Genomic DNA, 19,278 nt, shown 5'->3' with positions numbered 1-19,278 from the left:
GGGAGTTCCCCCTCCTGGCCCACCCCAGCACATCAAGTCACTCCAGGACTGGGTTTCTGAGACAAAGTCTCTCTGTATACAGCCTGGGCTGCCCAGGAGCTTGCCCTGTAGACAGGGCTGGCCTGGAAGGCATGGGCCACCACACCCAGCCTGGGAAGTTTTCGTGGTAATAGAACAAAGGAAGTCGGAAATCAAGATTTAGGAGGCTGGAGAGACGGCTCAGCACTTAAGAGCACTTGCTGTTTTTCCGAAGTTCCTGAGTTCAGTTCCCAGCACCCATGTCAGGTGGCTCACAGCTGTGTATAACTCCAGCTCCTGGAGATGGGACACTTCTGTCCTCCACAGTCACCTGGGACACACACACACACACACACACACACACACACACACACACGCAGGGCATGGCTGGCAGACCCCACCCTCTACCCTGAGCTTTCCAGCCCAGCAGCTGGGCTTCTTCTCCCTCAGAGGCTCTTCTCTATATAATCCAGACACTGTTATTTCTCCCTCCCTGTTTGTACACTCTCTCTCTGGCCCCCTTCTGTCTCTCTGTCTGATCTCATTCTCTGGGACAAGTGAATCTGCCTGAGAGCAGCCCCCAAATAAACCTGCTTTTATACTTTTAAATGGGCTTGAATTGGCTTTTTTGTTGTTGTTGTTGTTGGCAGAGAAAACCTATTAATGGCCACACGGGCCACATATAATTAAAAATTATGTGGCTCATGCTTTAAATCTCCGTACTCAGGAGGCAACGGCAAGTGGATTTCTGTGAGGTCCAGGCCAGCCTGGTCTACAGAGTTCCATGACAGCCAGGGCTACCCAGAGAAACCCTATCACAAATATAACTTAGAAATTAAAATTTTAGGGTTTCGAGGTCAGGAGCACTGGAATGCTGGCCCTGACACTCTGCCTCGAGGTGGTGCAGACACAGAGGTGATGCTGTCTGTCTCTCACCCCTGACACCTGCAGCACTCAGGAGAGGAGGCCAAGCACCTTGCCTGGACAGACAGCCCTGTGGAGGGGGCACAGGAAAGCCGGCCCTGTGGGCACAGGCGTGGGAGAGGGGCCTCACCCCTTGTCTGCTGTGAGGTGGAGATGGGCGGGGTGATGGCCCCCCTTCAGCCCTTGTCACCTTCTGTAGTCAGGTGACAGCAGGAGAGCTACCCCGCCCTCCGTGGCTGCAGTACTCGAGGGAGTGGGCCTTGACTGGGCAGCATGGAGCTGCCTCTGGAGGTGTGGGCTCAGGTGAGCCAGACTTGAGGGCATGAGACTGAAGAGCTGCCCCCGCCTCCTGCCAATGGCAGCACTGGGTAGGCCAGCCGGAGCAGTGCTGGAGAGCTCGCTCCGGTGGTGCAGGCAAGAAAGAGCCTGTGCGCTGCCCAGCTCAGCTGCCACCCACAACTGAAGGACCTCCACGACACAGGCCAACAGGATAACCAGAAGGAGTCCCCGTGAGGATCCAGCATTGACTGAGTCATGGAAGCCAGAGACCTCAAAGCAGATCAATGACACAGTGCAATAAACACTTGCAAGTGAAGCTGTGTGGACAGCTGTAGGACAGACACACTGCGACACGCTGCAGCGTCCAAGAGGAAGTATTTTCTATGCTTTGTTTTTTGTTTGTGTCTTTTTTATTTGGAAGGGTGGAGGGCAGACACAGGGGGACAGGGAAATGAGTGGGACTGCTGTGCCTGATCTGAAGCTCACAAAGAATCAACAAAAAGATTAAAAAATAAATAAGATCCTGGGGCTAGAAAGATGGGTCAGTGGTGACAAGCATTGACTGCCCTTCCGGAAGACCTGGGTTCAATTCCCAGCACCTACATGGCAGCTCACAGCTGTCCATAACTTCAGTTCCAGGGCTTCTGACACCCTCACACAGACACACATACAGGCAAAACACCAATGCATATAAAATAAAAATAAACTGTCTTAAAAATTTTTTTTAGCCAGGCGATGGTGGTGCATGCCTTTAATCCCAGCATTCAGGAGGCAGAAGTAGGTGGATCTCTGAGTTTAAGGCCATGCGGTCTACAGAGGGAGTTCCAGGACAGCCAGGGATACACAGAGAGACGCTCTCTTTAAAAATCAAATAAATAATAAAAGATAAAATAATTAAATTTTTAGGATACATTGTCGGAAACATTAGGTTGCCAGAGTTACTACAGACAGAACTGCTAGAGGCCCGAGGCTGGCAATACTCAGAGCTCTTTTGTTGGTTGGAAACTAGAAATTTGTACATCTCAAAAGATTCACCAGGCGAGGTGGCACACACCTGTAGTCCCAGCATTCAGATAAGAGGCAGGCGGAACTCTTGTGAGTTCAAGGCCAGCCTGGTCTACAAAGCAAGTCTAGGACAGCCATGGCTACACAAAGAAACCCTGTCTCAAACAAACAAACAAACAAACAAACAACAACAAAAACACTAAAGATATGACGTCCTATAAAGAGGACAATAAATGGTATTGCAGAGGCCAAAGATGCCCCCCGGATAATGTGGCAGTAGACTTAGAGCATTCCAATCTTACACCACGGAAGTTCTGAACACTTAATCAGCCTGGAACAAGGTGTGGTTCCTTTTAGGATCATAGCTGTGCTGCAAGTTTTTACCCTGATTGCATCATCAGTTGCAGTCCTGAAGAATGAAGGAGTCAACTGGTGTCAACGAAAGGATAGTCAGAGCTGAACCACTCCAGGCACGGTCGGTTGTGGCCACTGACCTCATCTAGCCTGAGGTGAGAAGTCCCAAACTGCTTGTAAAGTGTGCTCTCCCTGTGTAGCACCTAGCCCCAGTCCACCCTCCAGCATAGCACCCTTCCATGGCTCCCCATTTCTTACATAAAGCCCAATCCCTTTCCAGGTTCCACTAGGGCTGGCCTCCACTGCCAGATGCAGCTCTTTAAAAAACACCCTCGCTGGGCCCTGTGGCACATGCCAGTAATCCTAGCACTCTGGGAGGCAGAGGCAGGCAGATCTCTGTGGGTTTGAGGCCGGCCTGGTCTACAAAGTGAGTCCAGTACAGCCAAGGCTACACAGAGAACCCATGTCTCAGAAAACAAAAACAAACAAAAAAGCCTACACCCCACTTTCCAGACAAGAATGATTCACTATTTATGTCACTACAACTTTGAACTTGTCATTTCTTCTGCCTAGATTCTTTTTTGTTGTTGTTGTTGTTTTGAGACTAGGTTTCTCTGTGTAGCTCTGGCTGCCCCGAGCTGTAAACCAGGCTGGTTTTGAATTCACAGAAATCTGCCTGCCTCTGTCTCCTGAGTGCTCAGATCAAAGGTGTGTGCCATGCTCTGCATAAATTCTTCCTCACCTTCCTTTCTCCATGAACCTGCAGTGGTCGCCTCAGGGACAGGATTACAGACATGAGCGCCATGCCCCGGTTATAGCCGTTTTCAGACGCCTTGTTTCCCATCGCCTTTCACAGAGGTTTCAACAGCAGGCTCTGGGGTGTACTCCATGCCTGCAATTACAGTTCTCTCACTTGGGAAGGCGGGGCAGGAAAGTCATCACGGACTTCTTCCTTTTTGTTTGCTGAGACTTGATCTTGCGATATAGGCTGTGTAGGCTAGCCTCAAACTCCTGGCAAGCCTTCTGCTTTAGTCTTCAGTGCTTAGATTACAGGCCACCACAACTAGTTTGGTTTTGATTTATATGTAACTCACTCTGAGTGGCCTGGAACTCAGAGACTTGCCTGCTTCTCCATTCCGGAGTGTTAGGATTAAAGATGTGTAACACCAGGAATGGAGAGGTGGCTCAGAGGTTAAGAGCACTGGTTGCTCTTCCAGAACTCCTGAGTTCAATTCCTAATAACCACCTATAATGAGATCCGGTGCCCTCTTCAGGCATGTGCGCAGAACACCATATACACAATTAAATAAATCTTTAAGAAAGAAAAAAGGTTCGTAACACCATGCCCAGTTTATTTATTTATTTATTTTGAAACAGGTCTTACCATGAAAGCAACCTAGACCGGACTCAAACTGCTGACCCTCCCATGCCCATGTCCTTACATTTATAGGTCCATGCCACCATCCGATTCCTGCTTTGTGGAGCACAAAGATAGCAACGTTAGCCTGAATGAAAGAAAAAAAGTTTTCTGTCCTCAAGTAAAGGATTGGTGGTTTTGAGCAATTTGAACGATATCCAAGTTCCTGAAGACAATTTAGAAAGCCTTATTATTATTATTATTATTACTATTCTTTTCTGGTTTTTCCAGACAGGGTTCTGAAGCCTTGGCTGTCCTGGCTGGCCTTACAGTGATCCACCTGCCTCTGCCTCCCTGAGTGCCTGGATTACAGGCGTGTGCCACCACACCAGCTAGAAAGCCATTTTCTTCGCAGCGCTCTGGCAGAGCTAATGGAAGCACAGGGTTAGTATACAGCCTCTAAAGCTGTGTACAATAAGGTAACCAAAAGTAAGAGAAGTACAGGCAGGCAAGCAGCAGATCCCCTTCAGCGTACCCTAGCCAAACCAGGGTACCAGGAGCGGTCCCACTGGGGAGCTGTTTTTTCAACCTGTAATTCATAAACAACAGAATTATAATTTTATTTCCTATTAAATTGTCCACTGTCCCTCATTTTTAGATCTTTGCCTTACAACTCCCTTAAAATTATTTACTGAGATCTGGGTGGTAGCGGTTTTTTTCTCCAAAAACCAATAATAATAATAATAATCATTTGCTGAGTAAGGAGGCAACAGCCTATACTATAGATATAGCTTATAATACATAACTTATGTATTATACTACAGTAGGTCCAGCTACTGAAGGCAGAGGTGCTAAGACAACGGTCTCAGCACAGTAAGTCAGGACAGCCTGTGCAGCCTTGGCTGTCCTGGGCCTTGCTCTGTAGACCCAGGCTAGTACCCTGGATCTGCCTTTCTCTGCTTCCCTGGTGCTGGGATTAAAGGTTCGCACCACCTCTCCCACCCCCGCTTCTTTTGTTTTTAATTTAGCTGGGAGTGATAGTATATGTCTTTAATCTCTGTATCAGAGAGGAAGAGGCGGTCCGAGCTCTGTGAGTTCAATGCTCGCCTATCCTACGTATTTCTACACCAGCTGAGGTTACACAGTGACAAACTGCCCCAACACCCCCCACCCAAAACACCCCAAAAAAGTAATTCTGGAATTCCCAAACACAGAGTTGAAGATTGCTAAATACCTAGGAACCTTAGAATGTCCTGTTAAGTATGTTGAAGGACTCAGGAGAAAAAGCTTGACAATCACAGCGATGCATTGTGCACTGATTTGAAAAAGAGTGAGGGGCACTGGCTGGGGTACGACCCCAAAATGTGTCAGAAGATAGGCTGCAGACTAAACCAGCTCGAAAGTAGTATTAGAAGGGAGAAGCAGCAGCCGGGCGCCGTGGAACACGCCTATAGTTCCAGCACTTTGGGAGGCAGAGACAGACGGATCTCCGTGAGTTCAAGGCCAGCCTGTTTCAGGACAGCCAAGGCTACACAGAGAAAAACACAAAAAAAGGGAGAAAAAGCATGAAGTAGGCAAGAATGAGGTCCTGGTTCCTGACCCGCAGAAACGAGAAACACTAATTTCCGGGGCTGAGAAGGTGAGAGGCTCGAAACTGCAGTGAGACTGGAGCCAGGAAGCTCCAGAGGAACGACCGGCTGAGGCGGAGGGAGCTCCTGAAACAAAGGCCACCCTCGCTTCCGGTTCCGGGGCGCCCAGCCCCAACCGTAGGCCCACTGTCCCGCCGCTAATTCTCGGCGGAGCCTGGCTCTTCCGGCATCCGGCCCGCTAGGCTTGCTGGAAGCGAAAGCCCGCCTCCAGCGCAGAGCACCTCGGGAGTTGTAGTTTGTTTGGGAGGGCGTGGTCAAAATCCTCGCAAAGTCCGGAAGTGAGTCATTTGAAACGAAGGTCGAGAAAGCGGTGGTGATCCCGGGGCACGGTGCCCCTCCGCCGGCGGCATGGTGCGCCTCGGGCCGCATCCCCTCTCCGTAGAGCGTGGCACTTCCATGCCTCCACAATTTGCTCAACCTACAGGGGAAAGAGGAGTGTGGGGGTTAACCACACAACCGGAAGTCCCTGGCCATAGTGCCCACCCCCTCGTCCCCACGTGGTACAGTGGATCGAAGCTTGGTTATTCCGGTACACACCGGGATGAGCGGCTCCCGCCGGTTCTCCTCTTCTAGTGCGCTTAGCTCCGCCGGGGCCAGCAAAGCCAGCCTCAGCTCTCGAACCACTGGAGCCGCCACCTCGGCCACTGGTTGCTCCAACACAGCCTGTGGAAGTGAGCCTTGAGCCTGTGCCCCGCCGCCCGCTTGCCGAGTGCCTGCGGGCCTTCCCGCTTCAGCGTCCCTGCCCTCCCCCAGACCCCACTCACGGCGCCCACGCGCGCCCAGCTTCGGGCTGCCTGGACCAACTCAGCCTCGTCCACGCAGAGCTTGTCACTGCGTAACACGGGCAGCATGGCGGTGGCGGACAGTTCCAGGAAGCCGCGGGTGCGGAGCGCCTCCTATGGGCCGGTGTATCAGTCAGGGCGGAGAAGAACGGCGTGGGGGAGACAGGTTACCAGTGTCAGGATGGGGAGCTGTACCTGGCTGTGAGCCTCTATGAAGGCTATGCACCGCTCCTGCAGTGGCCCCAGGCCAAAGGTTACAGCCGCCTGAGAGCAGAGTAAAGGTGGTCAGGCTGGACACTAAAGAGGCAGTGTAACCCAGATCTGCACACAAGCCTGAGCGTAGTCCAAACAGGGGAGGCTAACAGCACCTGCGGTATCTCATGAAATTAGACCTGGGGAAAGCTCAGACCTGAACACCAGCCAGGTTCAGATCCCTGAAATTCCATCTTTGAGTTCAAGCTTGGCTTCTAAACTCCATGTCCCACCTTCTCCTGTCCCTGTTTAGAACCATTACCCACTTTTTGTTTTTCTTCCAAAAACAGGGTTTCTCCGTGTAGCCCTGGGGGTCCTGAAACTTCCTCTGTAGTCTAGGCTGGCCTTAAACTCTGAGATCCTCCTACTTCTGCCTCCAAAGTGCTGGGATTAAAGGCATGCACCACCATCTCCTGGCTCCATTTCCCACTCTTAATAGATCACTGTGTAGCCCTGGCTGGCCTCGAACTCTCATCTAGCTGCTTACGCTTCCAGAGTACTGGGATTAAAGGCACCATGTCACCATTCCTCCTTTTCCCAGCTCTTTGACTCTTCCTCCTACGTATGGCCTTACTGATAGCCTCCACACCCCACAGATCTGGGCACAGGTTTATCTCATGAGCATCCTTGAGCACACATGCCCTCACACCGTTCCTTAGCAGATGTAGCAGTCAGGGCTTCTGACAGGTGGAGGCCAGGACCACATTCTAAAAGTGAGATTCCTCCCCGGGGCTGCTCCAAAATACCCACCTGCAGAGCCTCACAAACCAGCTCCACATCCAGCACCTTCACCACAAACTCCAGGCATAGCTGGGGACAGAAATGAAAGTGAGCCGCGTGCCAGTATCCCTGTGTCCAGACCCCAAGTCCCACCCTAGAAGCATCAAGTAGCAATGAGTCATTCAGATTTGCAGGAGCCCCAGAGCCACCTAGACCTCCCAGATTTGGGAGATAGATGGAATTGTTCAGACCTGCAATTTAGCAAGCCCAGAGGGCATAGAGGCTAGCAGAGAAGGGCGGCCAGAGCACAATTCTGGTGCACTTGTCTCTGGCAAGACCCATCCGAGAAATTCCGCTCTCCTCTTCCCTCACTATCTTCCTCCACTTGTTCCCTTCCTTGACCCAATGACACTTCTATTTTTAACAGAAACTTAAAATTTCATGCTTGACATCTCCCTCCCAGAAAAGTGCTGGGTGGTGACAGCTGTCTCTTCTCAGCCACCCACCTCTCAGACTGCCATTTCCCTGTTGGCCACACCCTCTTGACTTCTTCACTAATCTGACTGGCCTGACAGGCTTTCCCTTTCCTGTCAGTCCCTTTTCCCCTTAGCTCCCTTGCCCAGAATTTTCAGTGAATCTCCACTACCCTTGAATTAAAAGGAGTCCAGGAGAGGAAGAGTTGAGACAGGGTCTTGCTGGGTAGTTTTGGCTGGCTTAGAACTCACTCTGTAGACCAAGTTGGCCATGAGCTTGGAATTTTCCTCCTCACCACACCTGGCTAGTGCTGGGAATTGAACCCAGGGCCCATAGCATGCTTTGTCTGCTCTACTACTGAACTACACTCACAGCCTCAAGGCCAATTTTTTTTTTTTTCCAGAGCTGAGGACCAACCCAGGACCTTGCGCTTGGTAGGCACAGGCTTTCCCACTGAGCTAAGTCCCCAACCCCAAGGCCAAATTCTTAAAGCGCCTGTGTGAAGCAGCTTTCTGATGCCCTTTGCAGCTCACCCCACCCCACATTCCCAGGCCACCGCGTATCTAACCAACTCCTTGAGTGCTCTGTGATTATGCTATCTTCCCACTCCTGAACAAAACCCCGCTGTTCTTCCAGCTCTGAAACAAGAGTTTCCTTCTCCAGGGATCTCTCTCCGCACATCAGCACTTTCCCTATCACACTTAGAAGCCTACTTTTAAGTTTAGCTTTTTGAGACTAAGGCTCACTCTGTAGCCCCGGCTAGCCTGGAACTCCTTAAACATGCCAGCCTCCCCAGCCTTCAGTGTGCTGTGAGCGCTACCTTAACGCACCACACCCCTTGCGTGTCTCTCCTTCCATCTCAATCACGTGCCAAAGCCAGTTTACCCTTGTACTAGAACCAGCCATAAATACGTCCCGTGCTCACCCAGCACACACTGAGCATGTGCAGATCCTGTGCACTCAGAGAGCTATCACACTTGTCTCTGTGTGAGAAGGTCAGGCTGTGTGAACTGAAAGGCAAGAGACACCAAACAGCCGGGCTGAGACACGCACCTCTCTGAGTTCCTCCAGTCCGTATTCCACAGCTGCCGTCAGCACCTCCAGCACCTGTGGGGGGGATGGTGAGGAGCAGAGGGAGTTTCCCCTGCCCCTCAACCCACAGCATAATGAGCAGATGCCTGCCTCTGGCACCCCCAGCCTCTTTCCCACCCGACCCCAGCTTGGCGGGCTCACAGAGTGTCGGTGCAGCTTGACGCTGTTGGTATACAGGAATTCCAGCACGGCTAAGAAGGCCTCGGCCGGCACAGTGCTCAGCACCACGGGACTAGGTACCCCGGGGCCCAGAAGTCTCTGGAAGTACTTGCATCTACAAGCCAACAAGCACCGGTGGGCAAATACCTCTTGGCGTTCTCGACCAACCACAAAGCAAACATCACTGTGGGAGAGAGGGCCAAGAGCCAGGGAGTCTCAGAGCTAGATTGCACTTTTGCTTTTGCCTCTGCTACACTGGGCTTAGCTTCTTTTTATGTAAGGTCAAAGCCTGGGAGACACAAGCCCGAACGCTAGTCTCTGTTCCATTCTGTGACTTTCTATCTTTGACTCTTAGACTTCTCAGCCATGACCACAGGTCTCAGGGGAGTTGACTGTGATTAGCCAAAAAGGGGATACCAGGGTTCAGGCAAACAAGAGTGATGTCTCCCCAGACTGAGTCTTTCGGGGGGGAAAAGAAACTCCTCTCCTTCTCGGGACTTCTCCACCAAGACGCCAACTCAGCATTTTCACCCTTCCTCCCGTAGGAGGGTGAGGATGTGGGGTACAGAGTGCAAACAGACATGGCAATGATGCGCCATCATGAGGTGAGACCACATTTTCCATCTTCATAGTCACTTCCGGCCCCAGCCCCTGGGCCTCTGGGCCTCCTGTGCGTAAGGTAGAGGGGGTAGGAGGCAGCAGAGGAAAACCTCAGCTCCCAAAGCCTCCTGCTCCCAGGCTCAGGCCTAAGCTTCTAGTCTTCAGGCCAGACTGTGACACCCCACCCTTCCCCCGCAAAAAAAAAAGAGAATGATGACAGTTGCTAACCCCGGGGGGAACAGAGCGGCTTCTGCAACAGTGGGAAAGGGAAGCAGCATTCTGTCTCCCATGACCAGCCCTGCCCCCAGTAAACTCTATTCCTGCTTTCAGACAGCACCAGCCTCTTAGGCAAGCAGTGGGCGGTCAGAAACCTTGAACTACTTCCTGTCTGGGTCTCCAGCTCAATCCTTCGTGCTTTGTTCCTCTTATGATTCCCTAGAGTCATCTACTCCTCTGTCAAGGAAAGAAGTCCAGCCCTTACGTGAATGCCAAACGAGAGCGAGTCAAGTCCTAGCCCACCTTTCAGGGCTGAGGGGGCAAAGGATTCCTTCCTCAAGCCAGAGACTAAAGGGCTTTTGCCAAACGAGAGCGAGTCAAGTCCTAGCCCACCTTTCAGGGCTGAGGGGGCAAAGGATTCCTTCCTCAAGCCAGAGACTAAAGGGCTTTGCCTGAGTTCACACAACTGCCCTCCCACCTCCCCCCCCAACACTACCCCCACCCCTGCCTCTCAGGGGATAGCATGGACACAGGCCAGTAGATTTCCTCTGTACTTGACTTCCTCACAGACTGAGTTCACTAGGGAGGCCAAGTGCCCTTTCCCAGCCTCTTCACCCGTAGCCTCCTCAAATGCAGAGGCCCCTGAGAGCCAGCTAGGGAAAACCCACCAGGGGGCCACTGCCTCACCTGTACAGGGGGTTGTTGACAAGGCTTCGAAGTGCTGTGGAAAAGGGTGCACTCTGCCCATGCAGCACCAATCCTGGGTTCTCCATATGTGGGATAGGCAGCAGGTCAGAGGGTGGATCGGCCTAGGAGGCCCAGCCAGGCCAAAAGCACATGAGGCCAGAGAAGCCTGAGAGGGAGGGCAGGAGCTGTGGATGTCTGTTTGCTGAGGAGCTAAATTTTAGGAGAAAAGAGGCCCAGCTCCCTAAAGAAGGCCTGACCTTCAGAAAAGGGGTGCCGATGCAGAGGGGACCCAGAGAAGCTGGGTCTGGAAAGGCCTAAGGTCCCTAGAGAAACTGGTGGTGGATGAGGCCCAGGTTGGGTGTCTGCCCAGGCAGCGGCTGGGTGGGAAGCCTGTGGGTTTCCATGGAAACTGGAGCTGGGCCTGAGGAGGCCCCGCCCATATCACTATATGCCCAGTTGAGAACTGAGCAGTAGCAGGGCCCTAAGAACTGGTGTGGCTTCAGGATCCAAGGCCTCTGCTTTTCTAACCCCTTCGCTACTGGTTCACTTTAGAGCCAGGAAGACCAGGCCTGAGAGATCTCCTTATCAGGAAAGATGCTCACCCCTGAAAGCGTGGTTTTCAGAGCACAGACTTAGTTTGTCTGGGAGGGGGCAGCCCCCTGCCTCCCAGAGTAGAGGAGGGGAGGTGTCAGTTCTAACAGGAGGAGCCCAGCCTCTGGTACCCCTGAAAAGCAGCCATCCCTAGGGAGAGAGGTACTACGATGTATAAGCCCTAGGGTACCTGAGCAGGTCAGCAAAGGTCAAGAGACCGGACTTAAATTCACTGAGTCACGGCTATGCCAGGCCTGAGTTTTTCCTGCTGAGCCAATAAGACCTCATCTCAGCATACAGCTCTGAACCAAGGAAGTCATCCAAGCCCCACCCTAGCTCTGCCCTGAGGCGGAAATGTTTGTCCTTGTTGAGGCTGATGGGGAGAATGTAGAACCATGACGTACTCTTTCCTGTGAGCCCAGATACTGGATTCCTAAGAAACCGCCCCCGCACCCTCAAGGTTTCAGCACATCCCAGGCCCCTCTGGATTGTTAAAAAAATGGCCAGGCCAGATGTCTGGCCACTTCATAAGAAACAGTGGCCCAAAGGCAAGCACCTTCCAGACCAGTGAGTGGTGCACCTCTCTACCTCCGCCCCTTCTCTGTGGTGCTCTAGAATGACAAGACCCCGTGGGCCCCCTCCCCCCTGATAACTCCGGGCAGCCTCCCTGAAGCAGGTGCCTGTAGCAGGAACACGAGGTTATCCCAGAGTTTGGCTGGAAGGAGGAGTTCTGGGAGGGAGAGGCATGCTTGCCACAGCAGCCCCATGGTAACTGCACAACACAGCCCTCTCCCGCCCACAGGCCTGTCAGGCCAGCTCGGTGAAGACTGTGGGGCCGGCAGAGCTTGGAGGCCAAAGGCTGCAGGTGAGTCAGATGCCTGAGGGAGTTTCAGAAGAGGGCATCCATCCCACAAAGGATTGGGATGGAGAGACCTAAGCAAGAGGAGGCAAGTTGCCTCACAGGGCACCTGCCTCCAGGTCCATCTGGCCAAACCCTGCTTTGAGCAGGGAAGACAATTAGGTTCTGTACTTCCAGAGGGATCTGAGAGGGTGTCGGAGTTGGGTCTGTTCCTCTGAGCGATGGACTATAGAAACCCAGAAACCATATCCCCGCTCTGCCGGTGAAGTCAAACGAGAGGGGGAGAGGGGAGTGGACTTAGTGCTTACTCAATTAGTTTCCACCGTGACCAAGGGAACTCTAGGCAGAGGCTCCGTGATCATAGACCAAGCCACCCTTCCCTTGCTTGTATCTCTAACAGCTCTTAACCATCTCCGAGCACCTAGTGGTCCACCCAGTCCCAATTTGATCTCCTTGTTCCAAGCATACAATTAAGAAAGGGATATGGAGCAGCTAGACATGATGACATATGCCTGTAGTCTACTAGGGAGGTACTGAGCATAGTAACCTATAATCCCATCACTCAGGAACTGGGGGCAGGCAGATGGAGTTCAAGGCCAGCCTTAGCTATCTAAGTGAGCTGAGCCGGGCTGTGAGTGCACCCACGTTTGATCTCAGCACTCACAGGCATAGGCAGGCGGATCTTGGTGAGCTTGAGGCGAGCTTAGTGTATCTACACAGGCAGTTCCAGGACAGCCAACAGCCAAGGCTACAAAGATAAACTGTTTCTTGAAGAGACAGAGCCTGGAGGCTATGTGCGACATTGTCTCAAACATGGGCATGCACGAGAGAGAGAGAGAGAGAGAGAGAGAGAGAGAGAGAGAGAGAGAGAGAGAGAGAGAGAGAGAGAGAGAGAGAGAGAGAGGAGGCTGGCTGTAGGGAGGAGAGCTCAGCCCATCAGTGAGGGCCATTCCTGAGTATGAATCTTCCCGCAGACAGGTCCATGGCTTGCAGGACTCTACCATCCGGGCGCCAGGAGGAGGAGACTACCAAAGACCTGGCTCCGAAACTACCACCAGGGAAGTCTGGAAGTCACCTGGCCAGCATTGATGAGACCCGGCCTATAGGTCCAGGCCCAGCCTCCCGTCGCGGCTCCCTGCTGGGCATTCACCCATCCTTCTCACGCCGCAACTCACTGGCTGGACCCTTGGCGGGTCCTGGAGGTCGGCGACCATCCCTGGGCCCAATACCCCTTCTAGGTTCACGAGTTAGCTTTTCTGGGCTGCCCCTGGTGCCTGCCCGTAGGATGGCACCCTCCTACCGCACAGAACCGGCGCCAGGAGAGCGCTGGGAAGCTGCCAGAGCCCAGAGTGTCCTGGAGGCGGCACTGGACGCCGAGCTGAGGGACATGCGCTACTCCGGTACCGAGGCCGGCAAAGTGGCCCAGGAGCTGTGCGAACAGATACGCCTACGGGTGCGGGAGTTCAGCCTGCCACGCTACAAACTGGTGTGCAACGTGGTGTTGGGGCCTCGCGAGGGGCAGGGCGTGCACGTGGTCAGCCGCGCCCTCTGGGACGCGCTACACGACGGACTGGCTTCTGCCACTTTCACCAACACGTCACTGTTCGCCGTGGCCACCGTCCACGCGGTTTACTGGGAATGATGAGACCCTCAAGTTCTGAAAAAATGGTTTATTATCTCAGGAGGACACCCCCCTGGGGCTCACATCCTAATAAATAAATGTCTGTTAATAAATAAAAGTGGTCCATAAATAATGCCCCCTAGTGGGAGCTAAGGCTCAGGCTTATCTCAGGGAGAAGGGTAGGAGACGGGGAGGGCAGGCCCTCCCAACTGTAGTAAAGCTGGTCCCTGATTCCCTGGGGGGAGGGGGCTCAGCCCGCAGCCCCCAGTGAGGCACCAAAGGGGCAGGAAGGGCCGGCCACAGAGACCAGGGCCAGAGCGAGCCTTTCCGGGCAGGCCTGGGCGCTGGGGCCCAGCCTGCTCTGCAGGTTGGAGCTAGGCAGGGCTCCGGTCCCTGAGCAGGCGCAGAGCGTAGCGCAGTCGCTGCCGCAGGTCCGGGGCGCAGCCCAGCTGCCGCAGGTGGGAAGCGAGGTAAGTGCAAGCCCTGCGGTTCCGAGCCACGAAAGTCACGAGGAGAGGCTCCCAGCCGCTGAGGATCAGCTTGGTGTGGTCGCCATAGAAGTTCACCTGTGCGCAGATGGCACTACTGATCAGGGCGTGGCCACCACGCCCACACCCCTTCCCACAACCCTGGGCCCGTCAGACCTCCCCCCCCCACCCGGGAAGGGCTCTTACCTGGACAGTGCCGTCACTAAACAGCATGAGCAGCGCCTGATCAGTCTTGACCCACTGCAGCAACAAGGGTGGGGCAGGCGCCTCGACCTCTTCCACGCTGGGCAGATCCCCGCCCTGGAAGAACAGGCAGGTCAGCTCATTGGGCCGGCAGGAGCCGGGTCTCTCCCTGCGGATGTCTGGCTCTGAGCCCCACCCCAGTCACTGACCATGGAGAATCAGAAGCGACCTTTAGGCCCTCCAGCCCCCCTACACGCACCACGGCCCACCCACCTTCATGAGGTGCTGCTCCATGTAAGAGGCGAAATAGCGCAGGATGCCCAGCTGAGGCTGCAGAGCGCGAGGTACAGAGCCCACGGGGAAGGAGAAGTGCTTCGTGTTGGTGGGGTTGTAGCGTACAATCCTGAAAGCGGGAAGGCAGAGGGAAGGAGCCTGGCACCACCATTTCTCCCCGGTGGATTTGAAACCCCAGACTCCCGGGCACGGAGGCACACACGGAGGCACACACGGAGGCGCAAGCCTAAACACAAAGCATCCTGAAAGAGCACTTACTTCCTGTTGGCCGACAGGGCCATGTGTGTGCCGTCGTTGAAGAGCACGGCCACACGGCGGCTGGACAGCTGGTACCCGAAGCCAAACTTGTTGGAGTAGTCAACCCACTTGCTGACCCACACCAGAGGCTCTGGCTGTGCCAACGGGGCTGGGTTCTGTTCCGCTGTCACAGGAGAGGAGGGAGTGAACTTTCCCCAGCCTCTACGTCAAAAGACTTGCCAAACTATTCACAGGAACCAGAGCTCAGCCTTACCTGGGGGCATGAAGGCCACACAGTTTCTCAGCGCACACAGGGCAGACTCCACCACAGTGGCCACAGTCAAACCTTCTTCAAACCCTGAAGGGAACAGGGAACTGACATTTAGGCAATAGCCGACCGGGCCCAGGTCGTGTCCCTCAGCCGCTACTTCCTTTCAGCCCCCGGCCTCCGCCCGAGCAACCCCTAGCACCTCTCATCTTCCGGCTCCTCACCATCTCCACTGCTTGCCAGTGTCCCACGGGGTGAGCTGTCCTCAGCAGCTGTCTCTACCAAGCTGACAGGGGCCTGACCCGAAGCTGCCGGAGCCTGGACGATTGGGTAGAGAGGGAGTGAGGGTAGGCCCCCAGATCCAAGTCCCTGAAAGACCAGTGGCCCATCCCTGTTCCTGGTGGCTCTCAGGGCACCTCAGGTCAGCCTCAGCTGGCTCATGAGACACAGCCAATTAGGCCACCACGAGGTTGGATGCTTCATCAGCCTTTTATGCTGGGCTTCCCTCAGCTGCTAGGGTCAGGGTGAGTCAGGGGAATAATGCTCAGGTGAGCACCTCACCTGGGGCCTGACATCGGGATGACCGATGGATGTGCGCATGAGGCCGCTCACCAAACAGGAGACATTACCCTGTTCCTCAGAATGGTTCTTATCTGGGGGCGAGGAAGAATACAGCCTTCAGTGTCCTGCCTGAACACAATTCGCTTTCACACACAGGCAGGTCTCCCCAAGGGCCTAGACAGCACATACTCCCCCGCAAGAGTCTGCAGACACCCACACCCTGGAACGCCCCATCAACCGAAATGTAACAATCACTAAAACGCTCTCCTGCCCTGCACCCTCAACCCACTGACCCCTGACTCACTCTTGTTCTTTTTCCTGCCAAACAGGCTCTTGGTAACTTTGGCAAACAGACTTCTCGCAGGGTTGGGGGGTGTCAGATCTGGGACTGTCACACAGCTGCTGACAGGGAGCCGGTCAGGGGTGTAGCCCTGAGGAAGAGAGCCACACACAGGGAGAAATGAGACCCCAAGGGTTCTGCTCCTCTTTGTCCTTTAGGAACATGAGGACTGAACTCCTCCGGGGTCTGGAGAACCACGGACCTTCGTAAAGAAATCGTGGCGCAGGATCTGTTCAATGGAGGGGCGGTCCCGGGGTGAGGCTCGGAGGATGGCAGCCAGGAGCTGACGGGCTGGCAGGGAGAGGCTGGCAGGCAGCGTGTAATGCACCTGCTTGATGCAGCGGTAGGTTTCCTTCAGGTCGGCTGTCTCAAATGGAGGGCTCCCACACAAGAGCGTGTACCTATGCCCAGAAATGGGAGCTCAGGTGTGAAGCAGCGGGAACGCCCCATCCTCGCACCCACCACCTGTCCGCCATGACTCCGGCACTCACATGACACAGCCAAGGGACCACACATCTGCCTCCGGGCCATGGCCCTGTCTCAGCAGCACTTCTGGGGCCACGTAGTTGGGAGTGCCACAGATGGTCCTGAAAAAGGGGAAGGCCTGAGAGGGGAAGGCTCAGACCCAGCCCAGCTCCCGCCCCCATTCCTGCCCCTGCTGTGGGTTCAGACAAAGCAGCTGCCTGTCACCAAAGGCCAGAGAGCTCCTGCTTGTCTCGGGACAATGGATGCTGAGAATGGCAGCTGAGTCCTCACCCACCCATCTAGCCCAGCTGCTCAGCTGCCCTGAGGAACAGGAGGAGGCCCTGACCCCCATCACAGCCCCTCTCCCAAGGTCAACACAGAGGGTCGGAGCCTGGTCCCTTCCCCCACTCCCATCTGTCAAACACTCACTAGGCCCTCACCTCCCACGGCACACAACTGACACCAGCTGCCTTCCCTTCACAAACACTCACCTGCTACACATGCTAGCAGCGTTCCACACACACGCTGTCACCATGATGACCACAGCAGGGTGTCCTGAGACACACAGGGCCGGTCATCCTCACGCACATACACTGCCTGGGCTGTGTTTCCCCGCCCAACACAGGCTCAGCCACACAGTTCCAGAAACATTAGACTCCCATGTCAGAAACTCCGGACACCCAGCCTCCGCGGAACACATTCATTAGACAGTCGCTCTTCGCCTAACCCAGTAACCTAGGCTGCCACCTTTACTGTCACACAGACAGACAGCCCATCGCCCCTTCCCTATTTATCCCAGGGTCCATCAGGTCACCTTGCTTCCCCCACACACACATGCTTTCACGTTGTACATCTGTGATGTGTGTTGTACATCACGTACAGGCTGTGGCCACGATCCCCTCACTCACTTTTTCCTCTGCTCCGGGGGCTCTAACCGAGCTGCCAGCCCAAAATCCCCCACTTTCAGTTCCATGTTATCAGTGATGAAAAAATTTCCTAGACAGTAGCAGAGAGACGTGTCAGACTCTTAACTCCCTCCCTGACCTCCCCATACCCCCAAGCTTCCGACCAGACCCAGGAATCTCACCCAGCTTGAGGTCTCTGTGCAAGATGCCCCTCTGGTGCAAGTACTTGAGGCCAGAAAGGATCTGGCGCAGGTAGTAGCGAACCTCTGGCTCCAACAGGGTGTGCCGGGCCTTCCAGATGTGGGCCAGGGACTGCAGAAAGCCACGGTTTCAGTCCCTGCTTGCCTTCCCAGACCCGCCCTCCATCTGGGTTTGCTAAGGATGACAGGAACCCAGCTTTGGATCTGAAGAATTCGCTTCCTCCCCCACCCCTCCCGGCGACTCCCCTCCCCCCAACTCCGGACCTTTCGGCTACAGAGCTCCAGGAAAATGTAAATGTTGTCCGTGTCCTCGAAATGGTGCGAAAAGCGAACGATATGGCGGTGCTGTAGCTCTCGGTGCAACTCGATCTCGTTCAGGATCTGCGACAGGGGCGCGGGATCGTTATCTTGCAGGGTTCCCACGCCACGCCGCCTCCCCCTCCCCACCCTTGGTCCCCAGGGCCTGGACCCACCTTCTCGCGCTGATGCGGCTTGGCGACGCGGCTCTGCGGGATGACTTTGACCGCGTAGGCTACCCCGGTCTCAGTGTCAGTGGCCTCATAGCAGCGGGCGAAGCCCCCCTAAGGAGGACACAGCATCGGTCGGGCGCTCCAGGGAGGCCGGGTCCGGCCCGCCGAGCTCCCCTTCACCCCCGTCAGCGCCACCCCGGAGCCCCCGACCCACCTTGCCCAGCAAGCGGCCCTTGATGTAGGTTCGGCCGCTGCGAGGGTCGGCGATGAGGCGAGCGGGGTCCGGCGCCGGCGGCCCGGCCAGCACCTCGGGCTCCGACCGCGGCGAGGCACTGGAAGGCGGCCCCGGGCCGGCGGCGGGCGAGGACGGGGCGGCCGCGCGCGGGAAGGGGCGCGGGGACAAGAAGCCGGCGGCGGGCTCCATGCGGACGGGGCGGCGCGGTGCCTGCCGAGCTGCCTCTCCGTTCCGCCCGGCCCCGGCCGCGCGTGGCGCTGCCTGGCTTCTCTACGCTGCGCTCGCGCCCCGGGGAGCCCGGCGTTTTTATCAATGAACGCCTGTCCCCTCCCCGGAGCCTCGTCATCGCGAACTCCGCCCCTTTCCTGGAGGCCGGGCTTAGGGAAGGCCACGCCCTCCACGCGGCCTTGCGTCACCTGGAAGATCATCCCTCCGCCCAGGCCCACTTTGAGGCCACGCCTACTTCTCTGGCCTTAAAGGAGCCGCCTCTATAAGTCACCCATCAGGTGCAATCCTGCGCCTTTTTTCTCTCCGCTACCGTGTCCGCGAGGTGACTCCCTGTCCGGCCAAAGGCAGCACCCCTCTTTCTTCATTCTTCGAGGTGTACGCTGAAGTCGGAGTGGAGGCCAGGTATCCGGAGGCCTCTTTCGAGCCACTAGGGTTAGCGTTCCGGCTGGAGGAGGAAAAGCAGGGGTGGTGCAAACTTTGCCCGGTGCGTGTCACCCACACAGGTAGTCTCTCCCGTAAGCGGCTCGTGCTCTGGTACACAGCCCACACACCTAGCCTACTGCTGCCCTCTTTGGAGACTATGAAATAGCACGCTTTGGAGCCGGGTTTACCTGGTCTGGGACTGTGCAATGGATTTATGGAACAGAGCCTGGTGTTCAAGGATTTGGGGGTTGGTTTTAGGAGACAGGGTTTCTCTGTGTAGCCTTGTCTGTCCTGGACTCCCATTGTAGACCAGGCTGGCCTCCAATTCATATTGATCTTCCT

At 55.2% G+C, this 19,278-nt stretch overlaps 3 protein-coding genes across 5 annotated transcripts; 1 reads left to right on the top strand and 2 right to left on the bottom strand.

Moving 5' to 3' along the window:
* Nucleotides 1-3,911: 3,911 nt before the first annotated feature.
* Btbd19 (BTB domain containing 19) lies at nt 3,912-11,132 on the bottom strand. 3 transcript variants are annotated; one of them, XM_021633413.2, is made up of 8 exons: nt 10,569-11,105; nt 9,048-9,249; nt 8,868-8,921; nt 7,371-7,430; nt 6,564-6,632; nt 6,351-6,482; nt 6,124-6,249; nt 3,912-6,004 (listed from the first exon to the last, which is right to left on the bottom strand). In XM_021633413.2, exons 1-8 carry the CDS (start codon nt 10,652-10,654, stop codon nt 5,870-5,872), a joined length of 864 nt encoding a protein of 287 aa, XP_021489088.1. In that variant the 5' UTR covers nt 10,655-11,105; the 3' UTR covers nt 3,912-5,869. The 3 variants fall into 3 exon arrangements, with proteins under 3 accessions (XP_021489088.1, XP_060235736.1, XP_060235735.1); XM_060379753.1 differs by lacking the exon at nt 6,124-6,249 and having other exon boundaries at nt 10,569-11,132; XM_060379752.1 differs by lacking the exon at nt 6,564-6,632 and having other exon boundaries at nt 10,569-11,103.
* A 791-nt stretch (nt 11,133-11,923) lies between these two features.
* Dynlt4 (dynein light chain Tctex-type 4) lies at nt 11,924-13,684 on the top strand. The gene is made up of 2 exons (XM_060379751.1): nt 11,924-12,024; nt 12,993-13,684. The coding sequence occupies exons 1-2, from the start codon at nt 11,925-11,927 to the stop codon at nt 13,658-13,660; spliced, it is 768 nt and encodes a 255-aa protein (XP_060235734.1). The 5' UTR covers nt 11,924; the 3' UTR covers nt 13,661-13,684.
* Nucleotides 13,674-18,649, bottom strand: Plk3 (polo like kinase 3). The gene is made up of 15 exons (XM_021633427.2): nt 18,265-18,649; nt 18,054-18,161; nt 17,845-17,961; nt 17,563-17,692; nt 17,384-17,471; nt 16,502-16,597; nt 16,213-16,411; nt 15,975-16,101; nt 15,671-15,762; nt 15,334-15,427; nt 15,116-15,199; nt 14,863-15,025; nt 14,584-14,713; nt 14,314-14,427; nt 13,674-14,205 (listed from the first exon to the last, which is right to left on the bottom strand). Exons 1-15 carry the CDS (start codon nt 18,472-18,474, stop codon nt 14,014-14,016), a joined length of 1,944 nt encoding a protein of 647 aa, XP_021489102.1. The 5' UTR covers nt 18,475-18,649; the 3' UTR covers nt 13,674-14,013.
* Between the last annotated feature and the right edge of the window lie 629 nt (nt 18,650-19,278).

This window comes from Meriones unguiculatus, chromosome 3 (assembly GCF_030254825.1).
Source record: "Meriones unguiculatus strain TT.TT164.6M chromosome 3, Bangor_MerUng_6.1, whole genome shotgun sequence".
Taxonomy (NCBI): domain Eukaryota; kingdom Metazoa; phylum Chordata; class Mammalia; order Rodentia; family Muridae; genus Meriones; species Meriones unguiculatus.
Note: the sequence above shows the minus strand (reverse complement) of the source record. Positions and strands in the feature narration are given on the sequence as shown.